This window comes from Aquarana catesbeiana, linkage group LG05, assembly GCF_042186555.1.
Source record: "Aquarana catesbeiana isolate 2022-GZ linkage group LG05, ASM4218655v1, whole genome shotgun sequence".
NCBI lineage: Eukaryota > Metazoa > Chordata > Amphibia > Anura > Ranidae > Aquarana > Aquarana catesbeiana.
This window is the reverse complement of record NC_133328.1, coordinates 566,851,901-566,874,361: the sequence shown is the minus strand read 5'-3', so window position 1 is coordinate 566,874,361 and position 22,461 is coordinate 566,851,901. Positions and strand designations below refer to the sequence as shown.

Here is a 22,461-nt window from a genome sequence, read left to right as displayed (position 1 = left end):
AACACATTCATGAATAAAATAAGCTGTGCCACAATGGGGCACTTTATTACATGGATAATAATGCAGTGATGGCAAAAGCCTGATACTTAAAACCTATCACGCAACATGCATAAAAATCTTCGACTTGTTTCACGGAAATATCCACTTCATCAGGAGTATTACAGCGCAAACAAACTTATCTACAGGAAGATAACCCCTGGGGCGCCTATGCATCTTGCTGCTCCTTGGGTAGGTTAAGAATCTGTAAAGTCCTTATGGATCGCCATGCTTGCATATATTATCTTTATCTTATGTTCATTTTTCCTGTTAGAATTGTCATCTTCCTATAGAGAAGTTTGTTTGCTCTCTAATACACCTTGTGAGCTGCTATGTTAATCTAATTAAAGCTGCCAGCACTAAACACACTTCCTAAACATGTGAATAATCAAACTAAAATAAAAATAAGTGTGGAGCTAAAATACAAAAGTATCCCCTGAGGGATATATAATGCAATCAATAAAACGATATATAAATAAAGTGCAATATGCAAAATGTGTTCTTATATAAATCAAATATGATAAAAAGTTAAAGTGCGATGTGCAGATGTCCATTTAGTGCCCTTATTAAAAAAAAAAATAAAAAAAAAATCGTGCCAGTGAAAGTCCGAATTAGATTACGAAAGGAAGATTCATTTTTGAAGTGGCGTCTCATCACTCTGAAATAAATGAAATAGATGGTGCTGCGCCGTTAAAAGATAAGGCTAAAATCAAAACTAGAACTACCCGAGCAATACATGTTAAAAATTATCCAAAACAGTGAAGTATACAGTAAATGCTAAAAGGTAGTAGTACACGTGAAAAAATTCCCAAATAGATAAATGACTACAGTCTTATAGATGGATGCAAAAAATACAACCGAGTGTAAATATAAAAGGTGACTTGTCCTTAAAGTGCAGAAAGTTGTGCAAATATATGAAATACGCAAAGTGCAAAAGTGATTTCTCCTCTTCTGTGCAACAAACGCAATGTGCAAAAATTATTTCTCCTCTTCTGTGCAACAAACTTCAGTGAAGATGGCCTCTTACCTTACGGTTATGAGGCAACCGCATGTGTATGTAATAATGAAGATCAATTGTGTTCACGATGCTTGCTTCTTGGTAGCATACTCAAAGCAGTGGCGCAGATCTAGTAGAAGCAGTGGTCTCTCTCCCCCAATGGATGTATATGTAACGTGGAGGAAGAAGAAAGGGGAGGATTCCGAATAGTGTAGTATTTTGAAGACATTTTTTATTTGTTAAAAGTAGTAAGGCGTACTCACATTTCGCTTGCAAGTTAAAAACAAAACACCACGAGCGCCGAGCTCGTATGCTGACGTCGCTTCTGGTGTCTGTCCGTCCCAACGCATATCGTCATGGTACTTCATCAGGGGATCATCCACGGCTTATACTAGATCTGCGCCACTGCTTTGAGAGTATGCTACCAAGAAGCAAGCACATGCACTCATCACACACAGTTGCCTCATAACCATAAGGTAAGAGGCCATCTTCACTGAAGTGTGTTGCACAGAAGAGAAATCACTTTTGCACTTTGCATATATTTGCACAACCTTCTTAACTTTGAGCACAAGTCACCTTATATTTATACATTCAGTTGGAGAGTGTACACATCACTATATATATATATATATATATATATATATATATATATATATATATATATATATATATATATATATATATATATATATATATATATATATATATATATATATATATTTTAATCTTGTCACTCTGCTCACCAGCCTAAGCCTGATTGACCCACATGCAGTACTGCTAAGGGGTCCATTCGATCTGGTGAGTCTAACCACTTAGGGGGGTGAGTGGAAGCCCAAAATTTGAGTACCACAGCACTTTGGAATACTGATTGCACATCAGCACTTTTGAAGAAATATTGTGTTTGGGACTGTTTTTAATCTAATTTGGACTTTCACTGGCTACATGCTGGTCACTTTTTTGGATTTTGCCTTGTTTTTTTTACTTGCGATTATTTACTTTGCCCATCTATGCACAGCACTTGCACATACAATTGATTGGCACGATTTTTGTTCACCATTGATTTTTTATAAAGGACATTATATGGGCAACATCTGCACATTGCACTTTTAACATTTATCCTATAGTTTAATTTTTATAAAAACACATTTTGCACTTTATTTATATATTGTTTATTGAATGCATTATATATCCCTCAGGGGATACTTTGTATTTGGCGCTGCACCCATTGTGGCACAACTTTTAATTTATGAATGTTTTTATTCAATTATTGTAATAAAAAAACTTTTTTAGACCATATACATGTGTTGGATGTCCTTGTATAGTACCTTGAAAGTCCATATTTGCCTGCAAAACTATATATTTCTCAGACATATAGAAACAGTTTTTGCCCATCATAAGACCTCTCAAGCAATCCTCTCACCCCAGTTAACCTATAAGGACATACAGAATAAGACACTTTTTGCCAGGCATTCTACCTGGCAGATTCAAATAACTGCTCCACTGCTGTGGCATACATCCATCTTCCCGATGGCAGCCCCACCTTATACCCATCTCCCGCTGATCCCGGTGCTCTGCACCAGACATACATCTTAAGATGGTCCCTGACCTAGAAGGGAACAGTTTCAGGAGTCATAATAAAGGAAAGAACAGCTAGATGGCAACTTTACACTTACCTCCTGGCCTTCTCAAGGACCCTTTTTCCCCACGCTAACCCCCCCCAGATGCTGCTGCCTAAATACTTATTTTTTTCCTTTCTACAGCCGATCAGGGTTTTTGAATGGGGGACTAGTGTTTGTCTTGTGGTTGCAGCATGACCATGTTCACTATGTTCAGCAACGGTACTGCCTGTTGAACGCAACAGAGGATATAATTGTTGCCAAGCAAAGCGGCATAGCCTCAGCGTGCATAAAACCCATCTGGCTGCCTTTGTCACTTAAAGGGAGGTGAGGGACCACCATCCCCAACCTTCAAGTGTTTTTTTTTTACCCTACTCTGCTTCTACCTCTTGCCTATGAGATTAGTCTAGCAACTATAGCTCAAAAACAATTATCTTTTGAGCTATATACCTGTTCAAGTAAATACAAACATATCACTTATGCAATATAAAAAGTGAAGGCAAGCTGCAAAGTGAAAAAGCAGAAACAACGGTAATAATAAAGACATATACAGTACACAAGTTGGACAACATCTGAAAACTGGAAATTAGGGATCTACCAATATTTTTTTTCAAGGCCGATATGATACCGATTTTTCGGCTGCCTTTCAGGCAGATTTTCTGTAGGTGTAACATTTTTACACTGTCCTTTTTAAAAAAAAAAAAAAAAAAAAAAAAAAAAAAAAACACGTTATCACTTTTATTGCTGTCACAAGGAATGTAAACATCCCTTGCAACAGTAATAAGCAGTGGCAGGTACTCTTTATGGAGGGATCGGGGGTCTATAATACCCCAAACCCCTCCTCTGCACTTGAAAGTATTCAAAAACGTCAAGATCAGCATTTCTGAATAATTTCTATTTTTTTTTTTTTTAAACTGGCGACTTTAGGCTGCATTCACACCTGAGCGTTTTCAGCTCGTAAAACGCCTGAAAAAACGCTCAACACGTAAAATCCCATTTATTTCAATGACACCTGTTCACATCTGAGCGTTTTGTCACCTGAAGCAAAACGCCTGAAAAACGCCCTAAGCTCAAAAAATTCATGTTAGACTTACTGGTAACTTGTTTTCCCAAGAGTCTTTCAGTACAGCACTTGAGTGATTCCTCCCCTTGCCAATAGGAAACACCTCTTCCACCAAATTTAAAAGGAGGCTCCTTCCCACACATTGCCAGTAGTAGTAGTAGAGAACCATATATACTAACCATATCTCGATTGTGTTCCAGTTCGGGGCCGGAGGTTCTCTACTACTACTGGCAATGTGTGGGAAGGAGCATCCTTTTAAATTTGGTGGAAGAGGTGTTTCCTATTGGCAAAGGGAGGAATCACTCAAGTGCTGTCCTGAAAGACTCTTGGAAAACAAGTTACCGGTAAATCTAACTTGAATTTTCCCTTAACGTCTTTCAGGACAGCGTTTGAGGAGGATAAAAAAAGAGACTTACCCCCTAGGGAGGGACCACAGCCTGCAGAACATTTTCTGCCAAAAGCCTGATCCCCCCGCTGATAGGAGATCCAGTCTGTAATGATGAACAAACGTTAAGTAACGTGACCACGTAGCCGCCTTACAAATTTGATCTGAGGTGGCACCAGCTCTTTCTGCCCATGTAGCAGCTTGAGCCCTTGTTGAATAAGCCCTAATTCCCTCGGGTGAGATAGACCCATCTGAGAATAGGCTACAGAAATAGCTGTCTTAAGCCATCTAGCCATTAATTTCTTTCATGCTTGGTGGCCTTTTTTTTTTCCAGAAAAAAGAACGAATAATGAATCCGAGGATCTAAAACCTCCTGTTACTTTCAAGTAATATAATAGGGTACGCCACACGTCAAAATTGTGAAACTGCTCTTCTTTTCCCCCGAAGGGTTGGAACAAAAGGTTGGAAGGATAATCTCCTGAGACCTGTTACGAAACCTTACCACTTTTGGCAAAAACCCCGGATCTACTTTAAGTACAATCCGATCAGAAAAGATGGACAAAAAATGTTCTTTTACTGATGGGGTGTGCAGTTCACTAATCCTTCTTGCCGACGTAATTGCGACAAGAAAAATAGTTTTCAAAGTTGAATTCTTTAGAGATATGGCCTCTAATGGCTCAAATGGTTCTTTTGAGAGTGCCTGCAGAACCACCGAGAGATCCCATTTTGGAAAATGCTTAACCTGGACCGGTCTGGATCTGGAAAGTGCCCTAAAAAATCTCATAATCAGGGTTTCTGAAGATAACGATCTCTCCAGATAAACTCCGAAAGCAGTCACTTGCACTTCAAGAGTGCTGACTGCAAGACCTTTGTCTGCACCTTTTTGTTAAAACTCCAATACTGAGACCATGTCTTTCACCTCCCTACGTTCTGAATGACAGCAAGAAACGTAGACCTTCCACAGTTTGGCGTAAATAGCTCTAGTTACCTTTTTCCTACTGGAAAGTAACGTGGTTATTAACTTTTCTGAAAAACCTTTGCTTCTTAACAATTGCTCTTCAGATACCAGGCAGCAAGTTTTAACCTGGTTACATCCAGATGATGTACTGGCCCCTGTATCAGCAAATCCCGACTGAGCGGAAGTTGCCAACAAGCCTTGATTGCCAACTGCAGAACTGTGGAAAACCAAGCTCTCTTTGGCCAAAATTGAGTAATCAAGATTATTGATTCTCTTTTTGCATCTTTCTCAGCACCAGTGGAATTACCTTGAAAGGGGGAAAAGCACACCCAGTCGAAAATGCCACGGGTGTGCCAGAGCGTTTATCCCGAGAGCCGTTGTCTCTGTAAAGGGAGGAAAAATTGTGGGAGCTGAGCGTTTTGCCTTGAAGCAAGCAGGTCTACTTCCGGAAGGCCCCAAGCCCTGGCGATCAATGCACACATTTCTGGGTTCAGGCTTCACTCTGCTTCCTGACCCCTCTGTCTGCTCAGATAATCCGCCACTTTGTTTAACGTGCCTTTGAGATGGACTGCGGATAAAAGACAGTAAATGGTTTTCTGCCCAATCCAGAATCTCTACTGACAGCAAGTGAAGAGCTTTGCTTCTTGTGCCTCCCTGTTTGTTCAGGTACAGTAGTGGCATTGTCCGACAGAATCTGGACATGGAAACCTAGGAGGCTTGGAGAGAATGCTAGGGCGAACGCTTTTAGCCCTCTCCAATTTGAGGATTTTTCAGCCTCGGCCTGGGACCATGTTCCCTGTGCCAAATCCTGACCCATGTGAGCCCCCCATCCCCGTATACTGGCATCTGTTGTCACCACTTTTTTGGTCAGAAAGGACCAAAGGAGACCCCTTTGTAGGACTACAATGACTTTTCCACCACCAAATTGTTCGTTTGACTCTGGTGGGGATCTTTATTTTCGTATCTAGACTCTCTGACCTGTGGTTCCATGTTCTTAGCAGGAACCTCTGGAGAGGCCTGAAATGCAGCCTTGCCCACTGGATGGCTGGCATAGATGAGGTTAATGTTCCCAAAGACGACATAACCCTTCAAACTGAAATCTGCTGATTCGTTTGAAGTGTTACTACCCTATGGACCTTGATCTTTTTCTCTTCTGGGAGAAAAATCCACCGAATTTATCAGGTATCCCAGAAATATAGTACTTGCTGAGCTGGAATGAATTTCAATTTTACAGGTACATCCATTTGAATTTCCCGCTGTGCCATTGCGTGCGCGCCGCCGATGGCGCACCGGCAGCTCCGCGAGCCGGGTCGCGGGTCCTGCGGACTCGATCGCCACGGGGATACCCGCGATCGTCTCACGGAGAGCAGGAACGGGGAGATGCTGATGTAAACAGCATCTCCCCGTTCTGCCTAGTGACAGTGTCACTCGATCTCTGCTCCCTGTCATCGGAGCAGAGATCAGTGTACTGACACACACAGCCCAACCCCCCTACAGTTAGAAACACCTCCCTAGTACTGATTTAACCCCTCCCCGCCCCCTTGTGGTTAACCCCTTCACTGCCAGTGTCATTTACACAGGAATCAATGCATTTTTATAGCACTGATTGCTGTATAAATGACAATGGTCCAAAAAATGTGTCAAAAACGTGTCAAAAATGTCCGATGTGTCCGCCATGTCGCAGTCACAAAAAAAAAAAAACCCACGCTGATCGCCACCAAAACTAGTAAAAAAAAAATTATTATTAATAAAAAATGCCATAAAACTATCTCCTATTTTGTAAACGCTATAACTTTTGCACAAACCAAACGCTTATTGCGATTTTTTTACCAAAAATATGTAGAATACGTATCGGCCTAAACTGAGGAAAAAAAATGTTTTTTTTTTTTATATATTTTTGGGGGATATTATAGCAAAAAGTAAAAAATATTGCGTTTTTTTTTTTAAATTGTCGCTCTTATTTTGTTTATAGCGCAAAAAAAAAAAAAAAAAAAAAAAAAAATAAATCGCAGAGGTGATCAAATACCACCAAAAGAAAGCTCTATTTGTGGGAAAAAAAGGACGGCAATTTTGTTTGAGAGCCACATCGCACGACCGCGCAATTGTCCGTTAAAGCGACGCAGTGCCGAATCGCAAAAAGTGCTCTGGTCAGGAAGGGGGTAAATTCTTCCGGGGCTGAAGTGGTTAATGGCTTCAGGTTGAGAATTAAAAACAGAAGTTTCCAGATGGTTTTCTAATCAGAAATATATGGGAATAAAATCCCTGACCCTGTTCCTCTGGAGATACTAGTATCACAACCCTCTGGTGCATCAGATCCTTTAAAAGGTTCTTCATATCCAGGGACTTTGTTAAATCCCTTGGAAGGCTTGTCACAAAGCATCTTTCTGGAGGACAAACTATTCTGTAACCATGGGACAGCATGTCCAAAATTTATTGACTTTTTGTCATGCTGGCCCAAAGGGGGAGGAAACTTTGAAGCCTTCCCTCTACTGATAGGTATAAGTCATTGTGTTTTGCTGGAGGACACAGGAGGATAGAAAAAGGACATTTCCCTTTCCTTTTCCCTTCTACGACAACCAATTTTTTCTTTTCTCCTGGGGTTTGGCACCTTGCTCGAGCCCTTTGAGAACGAAAAAAACGATTAACAGGCTGACTTCTTTTTATCATCTGTCCTATTTAGAACTGCATCCAAGTCAGGCCCAAAAAGCAAATCCCTCAGGAAAGGTATCCCACACAGCTTATTTTTGGATGCCGCGTTCCCGGCCAAGTTTTCAACCACAGAGTCCTTCTGGCCGAGTTAGTTAAGGCTGCAGATCTTGCTGTCATTTTAACAGATTCCGCTGAGGCATCAGAAATAAAGGCCACAGTGGCTGACAGGGTCGAGAAAGAATCCAAAATTACTTGTTTTGGTGAGTTTGCCAAAATATGGGCCTTAAGCTGACTCAACCAAAATTCCATGTACCTGGAGATGACCGTAGTCGCCATGGCAGGCTTGAGATTACCCATGACGGATTGCCAAGCCCTCTTAAGCAGCTGATCCATCCTTTTACCCATGGGATCTCTTAATACCCTCATATCCCCGAATGCCAAATCTGTTGATCTCAAGACTTGAGAAAAGGCGGCATCTAGTTTGGGATTTTTATTCCAAACCGCCGTTGGGTCCTCATCAAAAGGAAAACGCCTTTTTAAGGCTTTAGGAAGGAAAGGTTTTCTCTCTGGCTCTGCCCACTCTTTCCTAATAGCCTCAGAAATAATTGAGTGTACCGGAAAGATGCAATTTTTTGGTTCGCTGAGCCCTGCATACATTTTGTCATGCAAGGATAACTCCTTTCTTTCCTCCTCTAGACCCAGTGTGGTATAGGTTGCTTTTAAGAGGCCAGCTACCTGTTCTAAAGATAACATATTTTGAAGGTACATTTTTTCCTTCCTCCTCATCAGATTCTTCTCTAGACTGGGAGGGGGAATGTCCCTCTTGGGTAAGAGATGCCTCAGTCTCCACCGTCGGGACCATCAGTGAGCCTGAGAGGACTGTGAGGTAGTCAGCTGACTCAGGGATGGGCTTGCTAGAGAAGAGTGAAATGATTGAATAGTAGCATCAAGTTCTCTTTCTTAACTGATGCAATCAAATCGCTGCAAGCAGAAGAAGCTTCTTTAACTAGCGAATCAATACAGGTTTGACATAAAGGGGGTTATTTACTAAAGGAAAATCCACTTTGCACTGCAAGTGCACTTGGAAGTAAAGTCGCTGTCGATCCGAGGGGGACATGTAAGGAAAATAAAAAACAGCATTTTAGCTTGCACATGATTGGATGATAAAATCAGCAGAGCTTCCCCTCATTTCAGATCTACCCCTTAGATTTAGAGCGACTGCACTTTCAAGTGCACTTGCAGTGCAAAGTGGATTTGCCGTTTGTAAATAACCCCTAAAGTCTTCTTCCATCCTTCAGGTAGTTTTGCCTTACATGAAGGACATTTCCATTTTGCCACTAGATCAGAGCTCTTGGTGTGCCGTGAGACAAAGCAAAGGAAAAGAAAAACATCCCAGTGAGACAACCTGTCCTTTTTACAAGGAGGCTCACCACAGTTGCACAATGAGACTTAAAGGGGGGTGGGGCAGACCGACCACAGTAAAAGGAGGACAGTATACAACTGCCCCTTGCTGGTGCCTGTGCCACTTGCTGCCGCCATAGATTCCATCGAGGAGCGCTGAGTTGCTGTGTGTGGCTTGGACACCGGTTCCGGACTCCAATAGCGCCACTGCGCCTGCGATTTCCGGCGGAAATTACGCCGTATGCCTGCTCTGTGGGCGCCACCCCCTCCGGATACCTCACTTCCAACGGATGGAGCACAGCATGCCATCCCCAAGATGGCGGCGTCACAGGAAACAGGCGGAGGACCGGGAAAAAACGAAAAACGGTGACCGCCTGTGCCTTGCCGCTGCCTAGGAGTGATGCCCACAGCTGCCTGACTCACCCTGAGCCCAAATGGAGAGGGGGGGGGGAGCCCAGTCAGCAGAACCTGACAATAGCTGTGGAATGGGAGGAACAGCTCTCCTGAGCTATGCAAAAAAAATGTTGGTGGAGCAGGAAGCCTGGGCTTTCAGGACAGCACCCAAGAGCCCTGACTCCCACTAAGTCAGTGGTTCTCAACTCCTGTCCTCAGGACCCACCAACAGGCCAGGTTTGCAAGATAACTGAAATAAATCTCAGGTGATATCATTGCAATATTCTAGTCTGCATCTCCCCAAGGCAATACCTAAAATCTGGCCTGTTAGTGGGTCCTGAGGACAGGAGTTGAGAACCACTGCACTAAGTGTTCCCTCCGGAGGAAACACAAAAACTAGCAATGTGTGGGAAGGAGCCTCCTTTTAAATTTGGTGGAAGAGGTGTTTCCTATTGGCAAGGGGAGAAGTCACTCTCTCAAGTGCTGTCCTGAAAGATATTAAGGGAAAAAGAACATGAGCTTCTTTGGGGCAGATTACAGGCCTTTTTCCGCCTTTTACATTGGTGACCTGAACATAATCGCGGTAAAAACATGCGCTCAGGTGTAAATGCAGTCTTAAGGTGACAGTAATTCGGGAAGTGAGTTCATGAGTTTTGTGACCGATACTTCAAAAAAGTGAATATCGACCGCACCGATAATTGGTTGACCCCTACTTGAAAAGCCCCCAAATGACATAAAACTGCCCAAGGGACAGGTCTGTGCTGGAACTTTGTACATGGCAGCTTAAAAATGGTACCACAACAATAAATATAAAACTATTTTAGAGAGAATTTGCATTATAAGAATTCAATAAGAATAATGGTGACAGAACTTTGCTAAACAAGAGCATTCTAAAACTAAACCCAGCAGGATACAGTAAGATGAACATTAGCATGAAGCACAGAAAAAAGATGCAGCATTATGTTCCATCTACACAAACACAAAACAATGACATGCATCTACTAGAAACAAAAATAGTAAAAGTACAAGAAGAAACTATGCATTTCTGGCATCAGGTTCCAATGCCTGAAGAAAAATCTGTAAGAAACGCAAGACATACATGAAGCTTCTGTCACATGCAAGACCTACATAGCCCAACACAAAAGAATGAACTGACTGCCCTGTGAATAAGCATCTACATGTATTTTTAGATTATGTAACTAAATCTTGCTGGAGAGGTCTGGAGGTTGTGAATATTACAATCCGTGCAGCCAACCAACTTGAGGTAAGGGCAGCAAGACTAGGATGACATTTTGTTGGTGTCACATTTGAGTTTATTAAAGCAGTATAAACCACATTGATGCTAAAACCCCTATTTTTTCATCATAAAATGGATCTAAGTTACTCTACAAGCCTTCACAAGTACAGTGTTGGCTGTAGTCTCCGGCGTACAGAAACGTATGAATTACAAATGTAAATAGAAGGGTCCTGCAGTTTACACACCCGCCTATTAGGAATTTGTCTGGAGTTCTGCTTTATATTTCCAAGGAACATTTTAAGTAGAGGTCGATCAATATATCGGCCGATATTTGAAATTTTAATTAATCAGCATCGGACGATTGTGCTGCAAATTAGGCCGATTAATTAGGCTCTAGCCAGTTCACATAGGGGTGATCCGACTTGCGAGGCGTCTCAGCACGACCACGCACAGTGCGACTTGCAAATGACTTCTGTATTAGAAGTCAATGCAAGTCACCTGAAGTCTCCCCGTTGGAGCGACTTGAGTCTCTCCTATCTGGGCAGCCTGCCAAGTCTGAGAACAGCACTGATAAAAGAAGCAAAGAGATGCAATGGGGGTTATTTACTAAAGGACAATCCACTTTGCACTGCAAGTGCACTTGGAAGTGCAGTCGCTGTAGATCTGAGGGGGACATGCAAGGAAAATAAAAAAAAATACAGCATTTTAGCTTGCACATGATTGGATGACAAAATCAGCAGAGCTTCCCCTCATCTACCCCTTAGATTCAGAGTGACTGCACTTCCAAGTGCACTTTCAGTGAAAAGTGGATTTGCCTTTCGTAAATAACCCCCTATGTCTCTACTTATCAAAAGAAATGAACTCCAGTGTATAGAAGATCTCAGTTTAACCATTTAAAGACAAAATCTTTTCTGACGTGTTGCTTGCAAGCAAAAATACAGTATTTTCTGCTAGAAAATCACTTAGAACCCCCCAAACATTATATACGTTTTTTTAGCAAAGAACCTAAAGAATAAAATGGCGGTTGTTGCAATATTTTATGTCACACGGTATTTTGCGCAGTGGTCTTTCAAATGCAATTTTTTTGGAAAAAACACTTTAAATTAAAAGGGGTCGTAAACCCTCGTATTTTTTCACCTTAATGCAGCCTATGCATTAAGATAAAAAAACTTCTGACAGTGACCGGCAAGTTTGTGGAATTACTGTTGAGCTTCTCGGAACTTTGTTGAAATTATTCCTGAACCTTTGCGTCACCTACTACTGAACCCCTGCCCCTGGTGGAGCAGATGAGCAGAGAGGGGTAACAGTGATCTGAGGTGTGGAGTTGCATGAATTGGGGCCGATTTGAGGTGTGAGAGCGCAGAATGGTAATTTCTCACTACTAAAAGTAGTTTACAGCATTTACTTTATAAAAAATCCTTTTTGTAAGAGTATGAAGTTGACATGGCACGCTCAATTTCTTTGAAAACATTTTTCGGCACACTGTACTCGAAAGGTTGCCTATCCCTAGTCTAACATATGGGGGGGGGGGGTAATCAGCATCATATCGGCCGCCACGATTTCCAAATATCGGCATCAGCCAAAGACCCATAATCGGTCGACCTCTAATTTTAAGGCTCGTTCACACCATACGTGCATGAAATCTGGTGGGAAAACCTTGCAGATTTCACTTCCTGTGCGTGATACCAGTGTTGTGATGTAAACAGGGCACATAGAGAACAATTGTTTTTTGTACCCTTGCAGAAAAACTGACCTCTCTGCACCGCGGTGTGAACGAGGCCTAAACTAAATGAGGGCCGTGAAAAACTTCTTTATGCCTAAAATGTTACAATAGGCTTTCTGCACATGAGACAACAAAAAGCCTGTAATGGGCATGGTAGGGAATACCTTCCCTGTATGACAAGCAGACAGGCAAAAAAGGTATACCTTACTGCAAACAAGACAAAACTAAACAAAACTAAAGAACTAAACCACAAACATACTAAAAACCATCTCATGAATGCTTTTCTATGCCATTAGACTTCACTAGAGTGCACATCTACAAGTACCTTCTTCAATTATGTTCACAAGAGTCCAGCCTCCTTATAACTATGGAATTGCTATTGATGGAGTAGAGCTCAGTAACAAGAATGATGGGCCAGATAACATCCAAACTGCTAGGTCATGAATGATTGGAATTAACTGGATGTAAATATTACTACGATGACTTAAAAGGAGTTGTAAAGTCTTGAGGTTTTTCACCTTAAGGCGGAGTTCCACCCAGAAATGGAACTTCCTCTTTAAGTACTCGTGACCAAAATTTGTCATGACACTTTTTATGGGGGGGGGCACCTAGTTTTCACGGGTACCCAGCTCCGACTTCCTCTTCTGGCCCCGGAAGGAAGTTCTTCTCCCCTCCTCCATCCAAACTTCTGGGACACGTCACAGGTCCCAGAAGATTGCCCGGCCATTCATAACGCACAGCACAGGTCACGCATGTGAAGCCGGAGCGGGGCGCCCACACTTGCAATGTTGGCACCGCATTGGAGGAGGGGGAGAGGAGCGAGGCTTCGGGCGACCACATCGCTGGACCGTGGGACAGGTGAACGTCTGTTTATTAAAAGTCAGCAGCTACACTTTTTGTAGCTTCTGACTTTTAAATGGGTGGAACGCTGCTTTAATGCATTAAGGTGAAAAACCTCCTGTGGTGCAGCTGCCCCTCAGAGCCCCCCTTTTACTTACCTGAACCAGTCTTTCCAGTGACGAGAACGAGCCCAGCAGGTCCAGCCCCTGTCTCGGGTCCTCGTAGGATAGATTGATAGCAGCAGGAACCATTGGCTCCCGCTGTGGTAAATCAAATTCAGTGACATGGGAGCCGGGGGGGGGGGGGGGGGGGGGGGGGGGCTGAGTCCTGCTGTCTTTGTCAATGGACGCAGCAGCAGGACTCGGAAGCGCTCCCGCACAAGTGCCCCCATGGAAAGCGGCTCTCTGTGGGGTCACTCGATGTGGAGGAGGAGCCAGGAGCGCCGCCAGGGGACACCAGAAGAGGAGTATCAGGGCCACTCTGTGCAAAACCCTTGCACAGAGGAGGCAAGTATAACATTCTTAAAAAAAAAAAAAAATCAAAGTTTTACAATCAACTTTAACGAAGACCATAAACACATTGCCTGTGGTACATGCAGTCATCACAATTCTACTTCAGATTAAATACAAGTCACCAGATATAAGAGATCCTTAAGCCTCCTCCACTGTTATCAATGACAGACAATACCCTGGCTTTGCAAAGCAAAACTAAGCTTGAAAGAATCGCATATGGGCAGATGCATTCTTTTAATGTGTGTATGAATGTTGGGGTATCACTTAAGATAAGTAGTAACACTATATATTGGGACATTTAAGTTTGGTACACACTACAAGTTTTTTTTTCCGTTCAAACCAGTGAGCTAAACGAAAAAAAACCTGACATCTCAGGTCTGAGCCGCTGTACTAACTCTCTGACATTAGTACCGCGATCTCCCCTGCTGTGCAATTGTGTTTCGACAGAGGAATCTCGGCTGGTTCAGCAGGAACCGTGTATGACCAGCCTAAGGCTATGAAGTGTTGGGTGCTCCAGCTCTCCCAGTGCACGTGTGTTTAGTCCCAATTCCATTCCATGGTCTCCTGAGCAGAACACCAACTTGTAGAAGACATTCAGAAAAACGAGGACCACTGAATCAATTCAGCACAGACAATTAGCAGAGGTCTGTGTGCTCCAGTCACGAGACTTAATATACTTTTCTTACAATACTAAAAAGGCACTCTATTGGCACGTTATACCCCAGGCACTTCTTCTTAGTTGGTAGTAAGAATGGGCTCAGGCGTGTTCACAACTCCACTTGCCCGCGCCCGCCAGGAAGCTGACACTGTGCAGCGCTAATCACAGGTAGTGAGACATTTCCCGAACTGTGCAGCCACAGATCAGAAAAGGTCTCACTGCCTGTGATTAGCGCTGCACAGTGTCAGCCTCCTGGCGAGCTCAGGCATGTGGAGTTGCGAACACGCTTAAACCCATGCTTAGTTGGTAGTTGTCTGAGCAAGGCGATAGGAACTGTGTAACTGAAATGGAGTGTAGAGCAAAGCTAATGTGTGCCTGCTTGATAGAAGAAGACGACTGAGGGTCGGTTCATATGCATGTCTCTTTTTAAAAAAAACAAAAAACTACATAGTACTGCAGTAGCATTCGATTTGGTGCCCACAAACGCTATATGTCGCAATCTGTGTTTGGGGTGTCCTTAACAATTAATGGGCACCTGCATGCAGATCGCAAGGGCAGCCTCACAAGGGCAGCGCAGTCACCTGCAGTGTGGGAAATGAACAAACAAGGCACTTTACCCACACCCCGTTCTAGTACCACACAGAGTGGAATTGCTGTGACAGAGTTAAACCTACTTCTATTACATCATCCATGATGTAATCATCATTACATCAAAAAAAAAAAATAAAAAAAAAAATAAATAAATAAATAAATAAAAAAAAAACCACACTGCACGATTCTACCTGTATGAGCTCCACTCCGGGCACTCAGCCGATTCCTCTCCTCTGTTCTGTCTCATAGCTTCAGTGGGCGGGGCCGTGCCCTCCCACTGACGTCAGCTGAGGAGGAGAAACAGAGCAGCGAGCATCAGCTGAGCAGTGGGAGCGGAGCTCATACAGGTAGAATCGTGCAGTTTTTTTTTACAGAACAGGGAAACTTCTTATATTGGAGGATGTAATGATGTAATAGAAGATATAAGAGCAGCAGGAGCGTAGGGGGCACATTGTAAGAGCAAAGAGGGGAGGAGATGCAGATCCAATGTACTGAACTGAAGTGCTTGCAATACACAGCCATTTATGTACCCTGGAGATTATCTCATTTCTGCATTTCAGAATGTTCTTTGTTGTCCTGGATTGGCTGCTCAGGCATTAGATAAGCACTGACATCCTGGGAATGTGCGAATCTAGGCCACATTGTGCCAGCTTCGGAATGCTATCATGCTAGAAAGGCAATGCCCACAGTATCAGAACTGGCCTAGATGTTGCAAGAAATATTTCTGCAAGGCTAAGTCTAGATGCAAATAAACTGCCACGTCTCTAAAAAGCGATCTGTATTTGGATCCCTGTGGCCTGCCGACAGGCTGAGCCAGCTACCAGTCAGGAATGTGGTCAAATCCCGACATTACTGTCAGGACCCCTGCAGAGCCTGGACCGGCTGAGTGAGGTCAGCCCACAGCAGACTTTATCTGGGTAAACAACGGAGTGCACTCCTGTGACCCACAGGAGAATTATGTCCAAAAAACAAACAACTGTCTCTACTTCTCCTTAAAGAATAAGTTCACCTATGGGAACATGTAGCAGTTTTTAGGGTGGAACATGTAACATGTTCCCACTGCTGCAGCCACTCGCTGGTCCCCTCTCCCCCTGTGACAGCAAGACAGGGGGAAGTTCCCTGTACTAGCTGTCACTTTTTGAAAAGAGCATGGCTGTGTGGGGGCTCCACCCACATGACTGTCATTTCCTGGTGGGGGGGTGGCTTCCCTGACAGGAAAAGACATTTGCTGATTCCCCTGTCATCACTGCCTGTGTTAATGGGGGAATCATGCAAATCTCTTTCCTGCAACAAGAGTTGCAGTAAAGAAATTCACACCGTCTATGGCCTGCCTAACAACTGAATGTTTACTTATTTCATCAACTCATCCCTTATCGCCATTACCTTTTTGTTTCACTTGCTCCTCCCATATAGAGATCGTAAGCTCTCACAACCAGAGCCCTTGCTTTGCATAGTATTGTAACTGTACTGTCTCACTTCATTCTGTAAAGTGCTGTGGAAACTGTTGGTGCTATAAAAATCCTGTACAATAATAGTAATAGGTGTCACATAACAGCAGCATTCACATCTCTACAAGAGTGAAAATTGGAGTTGATACCCACTGAACGGGTACCAGTAATCTTCCTTTTTTTTCATAGACACGGGGTCCCTTTAAGGGTCCCTTTAACACCAGATGCAGTCCAGTGAGTTTTTATTCTGCATCAAAAACTAATTGACAGTGTTTAACATGGATTCCAATGACCCGCAGTTCATTTCAGTGCAGTCAACACAAGTAGAACATGCTGCATTATTTCTGTAAAGAATGCGACAAAACACATTAACCAGTTCCTGACTGGCTCACGCAGATATACTGCGGCAGAATGGCTCTCCTGGGCAAAATGATATATCTCTTTGCCCAGGAGAGCCACCAGAGGGCGCGCAAGCGCCGCCAGAGGCACGCACCTGCTGCACAGCAGGGGACCCAATGCGCGTGGCCAGCAGGCACGATCGCGTGCACGAGAGCCAACACGGGGATTTGTGTGTGTAAACACACAAATCCCTGTGCTGTCAGAGGAGAGAAGACAGATTGTGTGTCCCTACTTTTGTCATCTCACCTAGTTAGCCCCATCCCCACACAGTTGGAACAGTGAGGGAACACAGTTAACCCCTTGATCGCCCCCTAGTGTTAATCCCTTCCCAGCCAGTGACATTTATACAGTAATCAGTGCATATTTATAGCACTGATCGCTCTATAAATGTCAATGGTCCCAAAAATGTGTCAAAAGTCTAAAATCTGTGCATCGCAATACCGCTAAAAATCACAGATCACCGCCATTACAAGTAAAAAAAATAAGAATAAATGAAAACGCCATAAATCTTTCCCATAATTTGTAGACGCTATAACTTTTGCGCAAACCAATCAACATACGCTTATTGCTATTTTTTTACCAAAAATATGTAGAAGAATACATATTGGCCTAAACTGATGAAGACATTTTTTTTTTTTTTTTTTTAAATTTGGGGGATATTTATTATAGCAAAAAGTAAAATAGTTTTTTTTTTCAAAACATTTAAAATGTTTTTGTTTATAGCGCAAAAAATAAAAACTGCAGAGGTGATCAAATACCACCAAAGCTACGCTCACTCACTGCATATATGGAGAAGCAGGGATGTCACCCAGATTTTGACTGAAAACACCTACTCTTCATCTCCATTACATGGGGGAGAGCATAGAAGATACATATTAAAAGGCAGATTGTTGAAGATTTCCATTCAATTCATTGGAAGTTGCAGGGACGCTGCATTTCTGGCAAATCATCGGGTATTTTTCTGTATTTGCAGAGAACGTTTTTGGTCTGTAAAAAGAAAAAAACTAATGCAACCACCTCATCTAGTGATTGGTAAACTGCAATACATTACATCTTTGATCTTGGATTTAGATATACGTTAAGACCCCCATAAAGCTGACAGTCACCCCAGACTGATCATGTGACAACTACCTCCAGGAACCTGCAGACACAATCATCATCCTGGCTGAATTTTCTTTGGTCAATAACTTGTTTTCTCTGGCTGCATCTGCAATTCCAGACTCCCCTGAATAAAGATGAAGCTTGGGGGGTGACATGCTCAAGCATAAATTTGTTAATAATAAAAAAAAAAAAAAAAAAAAATTATTTGGAGGGCAGATTGTGTTTGCAGTCTTTAGTTTGTTCCAGGCTTTGCAGTGTGTGTGTGTGAACCGTTCCAAATACCAGTCAATATTGGCACAAAACCTTCAGGCTTCTGCTAGAAAACTGAACATGAAGAGGAACTTCATCTTTCAGCATGAAAACGACCCAAAGCATACATCCAAATCAACAAAGGAATGGCTTCACCAGAAGAAGATTGAAGTTTTGGAATGGTCCAGCCAGAGCCCAGACCTGAATCCCATTGAAAATCTGTGGGGTGATCTGAAGAGGACTGTGCACAGGAGATGCCCTCCCAATCTGACAGATTGAGTGTTTCTGCAAAGAAGAGTGGGCAAATATTGCCAATTCAAGATGCGCCATGCAGATAGACTCATACCCTAAAAGACTGAGTGCTGTAAGAAAATCAAAAGGTGCTTCAACAAAAGTATTCGTTTCGGGGGGGGGTCCACTTACGCAACCATATTATTTTTTTTTTACTTCTCTCCATCTAAAAAATTTCAGTTTGTTATTCAACTAAGTTGTACAGTTTATAGGTCACATTAAAGGTGGAAAAAGTTCTGAAATGATTTATCTTTGTCTCATTTTTTTTACATCACAGCAAGCTGACATTTTAACAGGGGTGTGTAGACTTTTTCTATCCACTGTTTGTACTGCACTTGATGTGAGCCTCGGATGCAGCCGGCGGTGACCGGTGAACCTGGTCAGGCCTTGCCATAGTCTCATCCTCGTGTCCCTATTGACCATGTGATGGCACCCACTGGTCAGTGCTTTGTATGCACCCTGCAATGGAATAGTGATCACTCAAGGTATTGGCCACATTTCTGGATCTGATAAGTACCAGTATATCTTACACCCCAAAAACTTGGGAGCTATGCAATACTTTACATACAACCTTTGGATTACAAATGGTCCCTAGGGGATCGGGACTATCAGTTTGCTTTTTGCAGCCATATGCCACAATGTGAGGGAGGCCACACAGGAGTAGATTACGCCACCGAGTGTTTTAGTGGCGCTAAACCAGTGTTTCCCAACTCCAGTCCTCAAGATGCTCCAACAGGTCATGTTTTCAGGCTTCCCATTATTTTGCACAGATGATTTGATCCGTTTTGAAACTTGAACAGTTTTGAAAACATGACCTGTCAGGGCAGCTTGAGGACTGGAGTTGAGAAACACTGCTCTACATTGTGTGTATACAACCATTCTGTCTGACATACCGCCTCTAGACCATTGGAAAAGTTTTTTTCCTATCTTGGGTCATCCAAACACCATCAGGGCATTGCCAGCACTATCTGTGCAATTGTGGCCAGTAATCCTCATCACTACTGGATCCAACTAGGCAGCAGACGGACATTGGGGGATGTACACTTTTTACCCCATGAACAGTGACAGTTTGTAGACCTTGGCCTCCATAGGTGCACAATCTATTCATTCTTAAGAGGTTTTTCTTTGGACTGGAGGGATATTTATAACCCTCTATACTAGAATTATTTTTGCACAATTGCCACATGCCGCTGTCATCCTGGGCTTATTTATGGTCTGAAAGAGGTGGACTTTTTTTTTTTTAGTGTTTGTGTAAGTTAGACTTCCTTCACACTGGGGCAGTTTTCAGGAGTTTAGTGCTGGAAATAGCCTCTGCTAAGCGCCTGAAAACCACCTCTCATTCATTCCAGTGTGACTTTTCACTGGGGCGGTGTGCTTGTGGGATGTTATGAAAAGTCCTGCAAGCAGCATCTTTGGGGCGGGTTGGGAGCGCTGTATTTAGTGCTCCCAAAAACACCCTGCCCATTGGAATGAATGGGCAATGATTTCAAAGCACCTGAAAAGGTGCTTTAAAACTGCAGTATGAACATTTTTTATATATATCCTATTAAAAAATGTAATGAAGTCATTTGTCTCCTTCCCTGATGTGCTCTGATCAGGACGTAGATGAGCAGTGCTCTGATTATCAGTGTGGGTTGCCGCTTACCGGCTCTCCTCTTGTGCGCTCAGCGTGGGGAGTAGACTGCCGATAGCCGGCAAATCCTGTTTACACTGCGATTGGACACAGCTGGTCACATGGTAAAGAGCCGCTGTGATTAGCTCTTTAACCCGATATGTGATCAGCTGGGTCCGAAGGATGCAATGCTCATGGGACGCCACCAATAGATGCCCTCCCTGCGCCGTAGCTGAGGTTAAAGCCCGCCCACCCTTCCCTGTGTTGCTGTCATAGTGCATAAGATACTGCAGACAAAAAAAACACAGCATTTAACCCTTGCAGTTCAGAATTTCCTCCAGAGTTCAGTGTTAAAGGGATAGTTCACTTTTTCCACAAAACTGCCTACTGTAGATAAAAGCAAACTGTGAAGCTCTGAGGAAGGTTCAATAATGCCCTTGTTTGAGGTGTAGCCCATTTACCTACCTCTGGCAGCCTGGCTGAAAAACTCCCAGGAGGTGGCATCATCCCGCCTCGTTGCTAGGGCGTTGTTGAGACACGCTGAGCCAATTCCTAACCCCTCACATGTGCTCTCTCTCTCTCTCTCCCCTGTTGCAGTGAGCTCAGTGATGCTGCAATGGAGGAGATAGTGGAGCACACAGTGCAGGGATTGGACAGCGCACTCCTGTGTTGGTGGGAGTGACCAGTAGTGGCTGGGAGCATCTTAGCAACGCCTTAGCAACAGGCCAGGATGATACCACCCCTGGGAGCTTTTCAGTCAGGCTTCAGGGGGGACATAAACGGACCTTAACCTATAAGAAGGACATTATCCAGCTTCATTTAAATCTGCCGAGTTTTCTCTACGTTCCCTGTATAGGTAGTATTGTGATAAGGTGACCCTGCCAGCCCGGAGCACAACCCACCCCCGTCCCCTGAGACCTGTGACTGGAGGATGAGGGGGGGGGGGGGGGGGGATACATACCGATCCGCCTGGGCCCGGGGCACACACACATTCTCCCGTCACAACAAGCTGCCAACATCCAGGACAGAGCAGCGCAGGAGAGACAGAGGGACAGTCCGACATGGGAGACACACAAGAGATAGCAGCAGCAGCAGAGAGACGCACAGACACTCACTACCTGCGGTCCCTCACCGGAGCCCGGCCACCGCCTCACTGCTCGGTACAGCCGCCGCGGCCGCCGCACTCCCTTCCTTCCGCTCAGCGGCGTAAAGCTCCGTGACGTCACAGCCAGCGATTGTCCTTCACCAGGCTTCTACGTTGTGGAATGGGAACGCGGCCCGTTCGCCACACCCTCCTCCCCGCCAATGGCAGATCCCGCCTGTCAGCCGGGACACGCCCCACTCTGTTCTGAGTGGCTAGCGGTGCGACGATCCCTCCGCCCCTCTCCAGGCGGCTCTTTGAAGTGAGGTTGCCAAGTGCGGAGATAATGGGGATAGGCGGATGATGGACGGGAGGGGGCGGGGCAGACTGACAATGTGTGCAGAGCCGACTCACTGCAGCAGAATACAAATGATCCTGAGGGGAGGGGGGATCTCTGTCTCTGATATCCCCCCCAATCACTACATAAAGGCAGGGTGGTCACTGGATACTTTCTAAGCCAAAAAATGATGTATGTTCTATGAGTGTGTGTATACCCATCAACTTTTTGAGATGCGAATGAGGGACACCTACCAGCAAAAGTAGGCAGGCATAGGACACACCCCTTGTCACGCCCCCTTAAAGGAGAATTGTACAAAAATACAAGATTGGTTAAACCAGAGGTCCCCAACCTTTTTGGCACCAGGGACCGGTGTTCTGACATATAGTGTCCTATCAGATAGTGTCCGCCCCGTACTGAGCAGCAGGAGATGCCGAAAATGTCCGAAGTTGATCAGCTGACCATCAGCTGTACACGGCGCTCGGGCACCTGTTAGCGATGGCAGTGTAAGAGGGCCCCTCGCGGGCTCGCTTCGCTCGCCACGCTTCGGGCACGGCCTCGCTGCGCTCGGCAACTATTTATTCTAACTCTATGTCCACTTGGATAGTAGGGAATGATCCTGGACATAGAGTAAGAATAAATGCGCAGGCGCCGTGTACAGCTGACGATCAGCTGTTGAACTTCGGAGACTTTCGGCATCTCGTTTGTCCTCCGTACTGCGCCTGCGCAGTACAGGGCGGACACTTCTGGATAGGGGACTGTATTCGACAAGACACCGGCATTGTGGATGAAAATTGTGCCAAGGCCTGGGGAGGGGGTCTGGGTGACCATGAATTTTTTTTTGCGGCCAATTTGTCAGAAAATGGCTGGTGTTAGCACTTCAA

At 44.1% G+C, this 22,461-nt stretch overlaps 1 protein-coding gene across 4 annotated transcripts in view; it reads right to left on the bottom strand.

Annotated features, from left to right (window-relative positions):
• The window catches only part of PDP1 (pyruvate dehydrogenase phosphatase catalytic subunit 1), a 31,492-nt gene extending 10,032 nt beyond the window's left edge, over positions 1 to 21,460 (bottom strand). The window contains exon 1 of one of the 4 annotated variants that reach the window (XM_073631966.1): positions 21,121 to 21,460. In XM_073631966.1, the coding sequence (XP_073488067.1) occupies positions 21,121 to 21,178 (58 nt within the window). In that variant the 5' untranslated portion in view covers positions 21,179 to 21,460. The remainder of the gene's footprint in view (positions 1 to 21,120) is intronic. The other 3 variants (XM_073631968.1, XM_073631967.1, XM_073631969.1) reach the window with 3 other exon arrangements.
• Between the last annotated feature and the right edge of the window lie 1,001 nt (positions 21,461 to 22,461).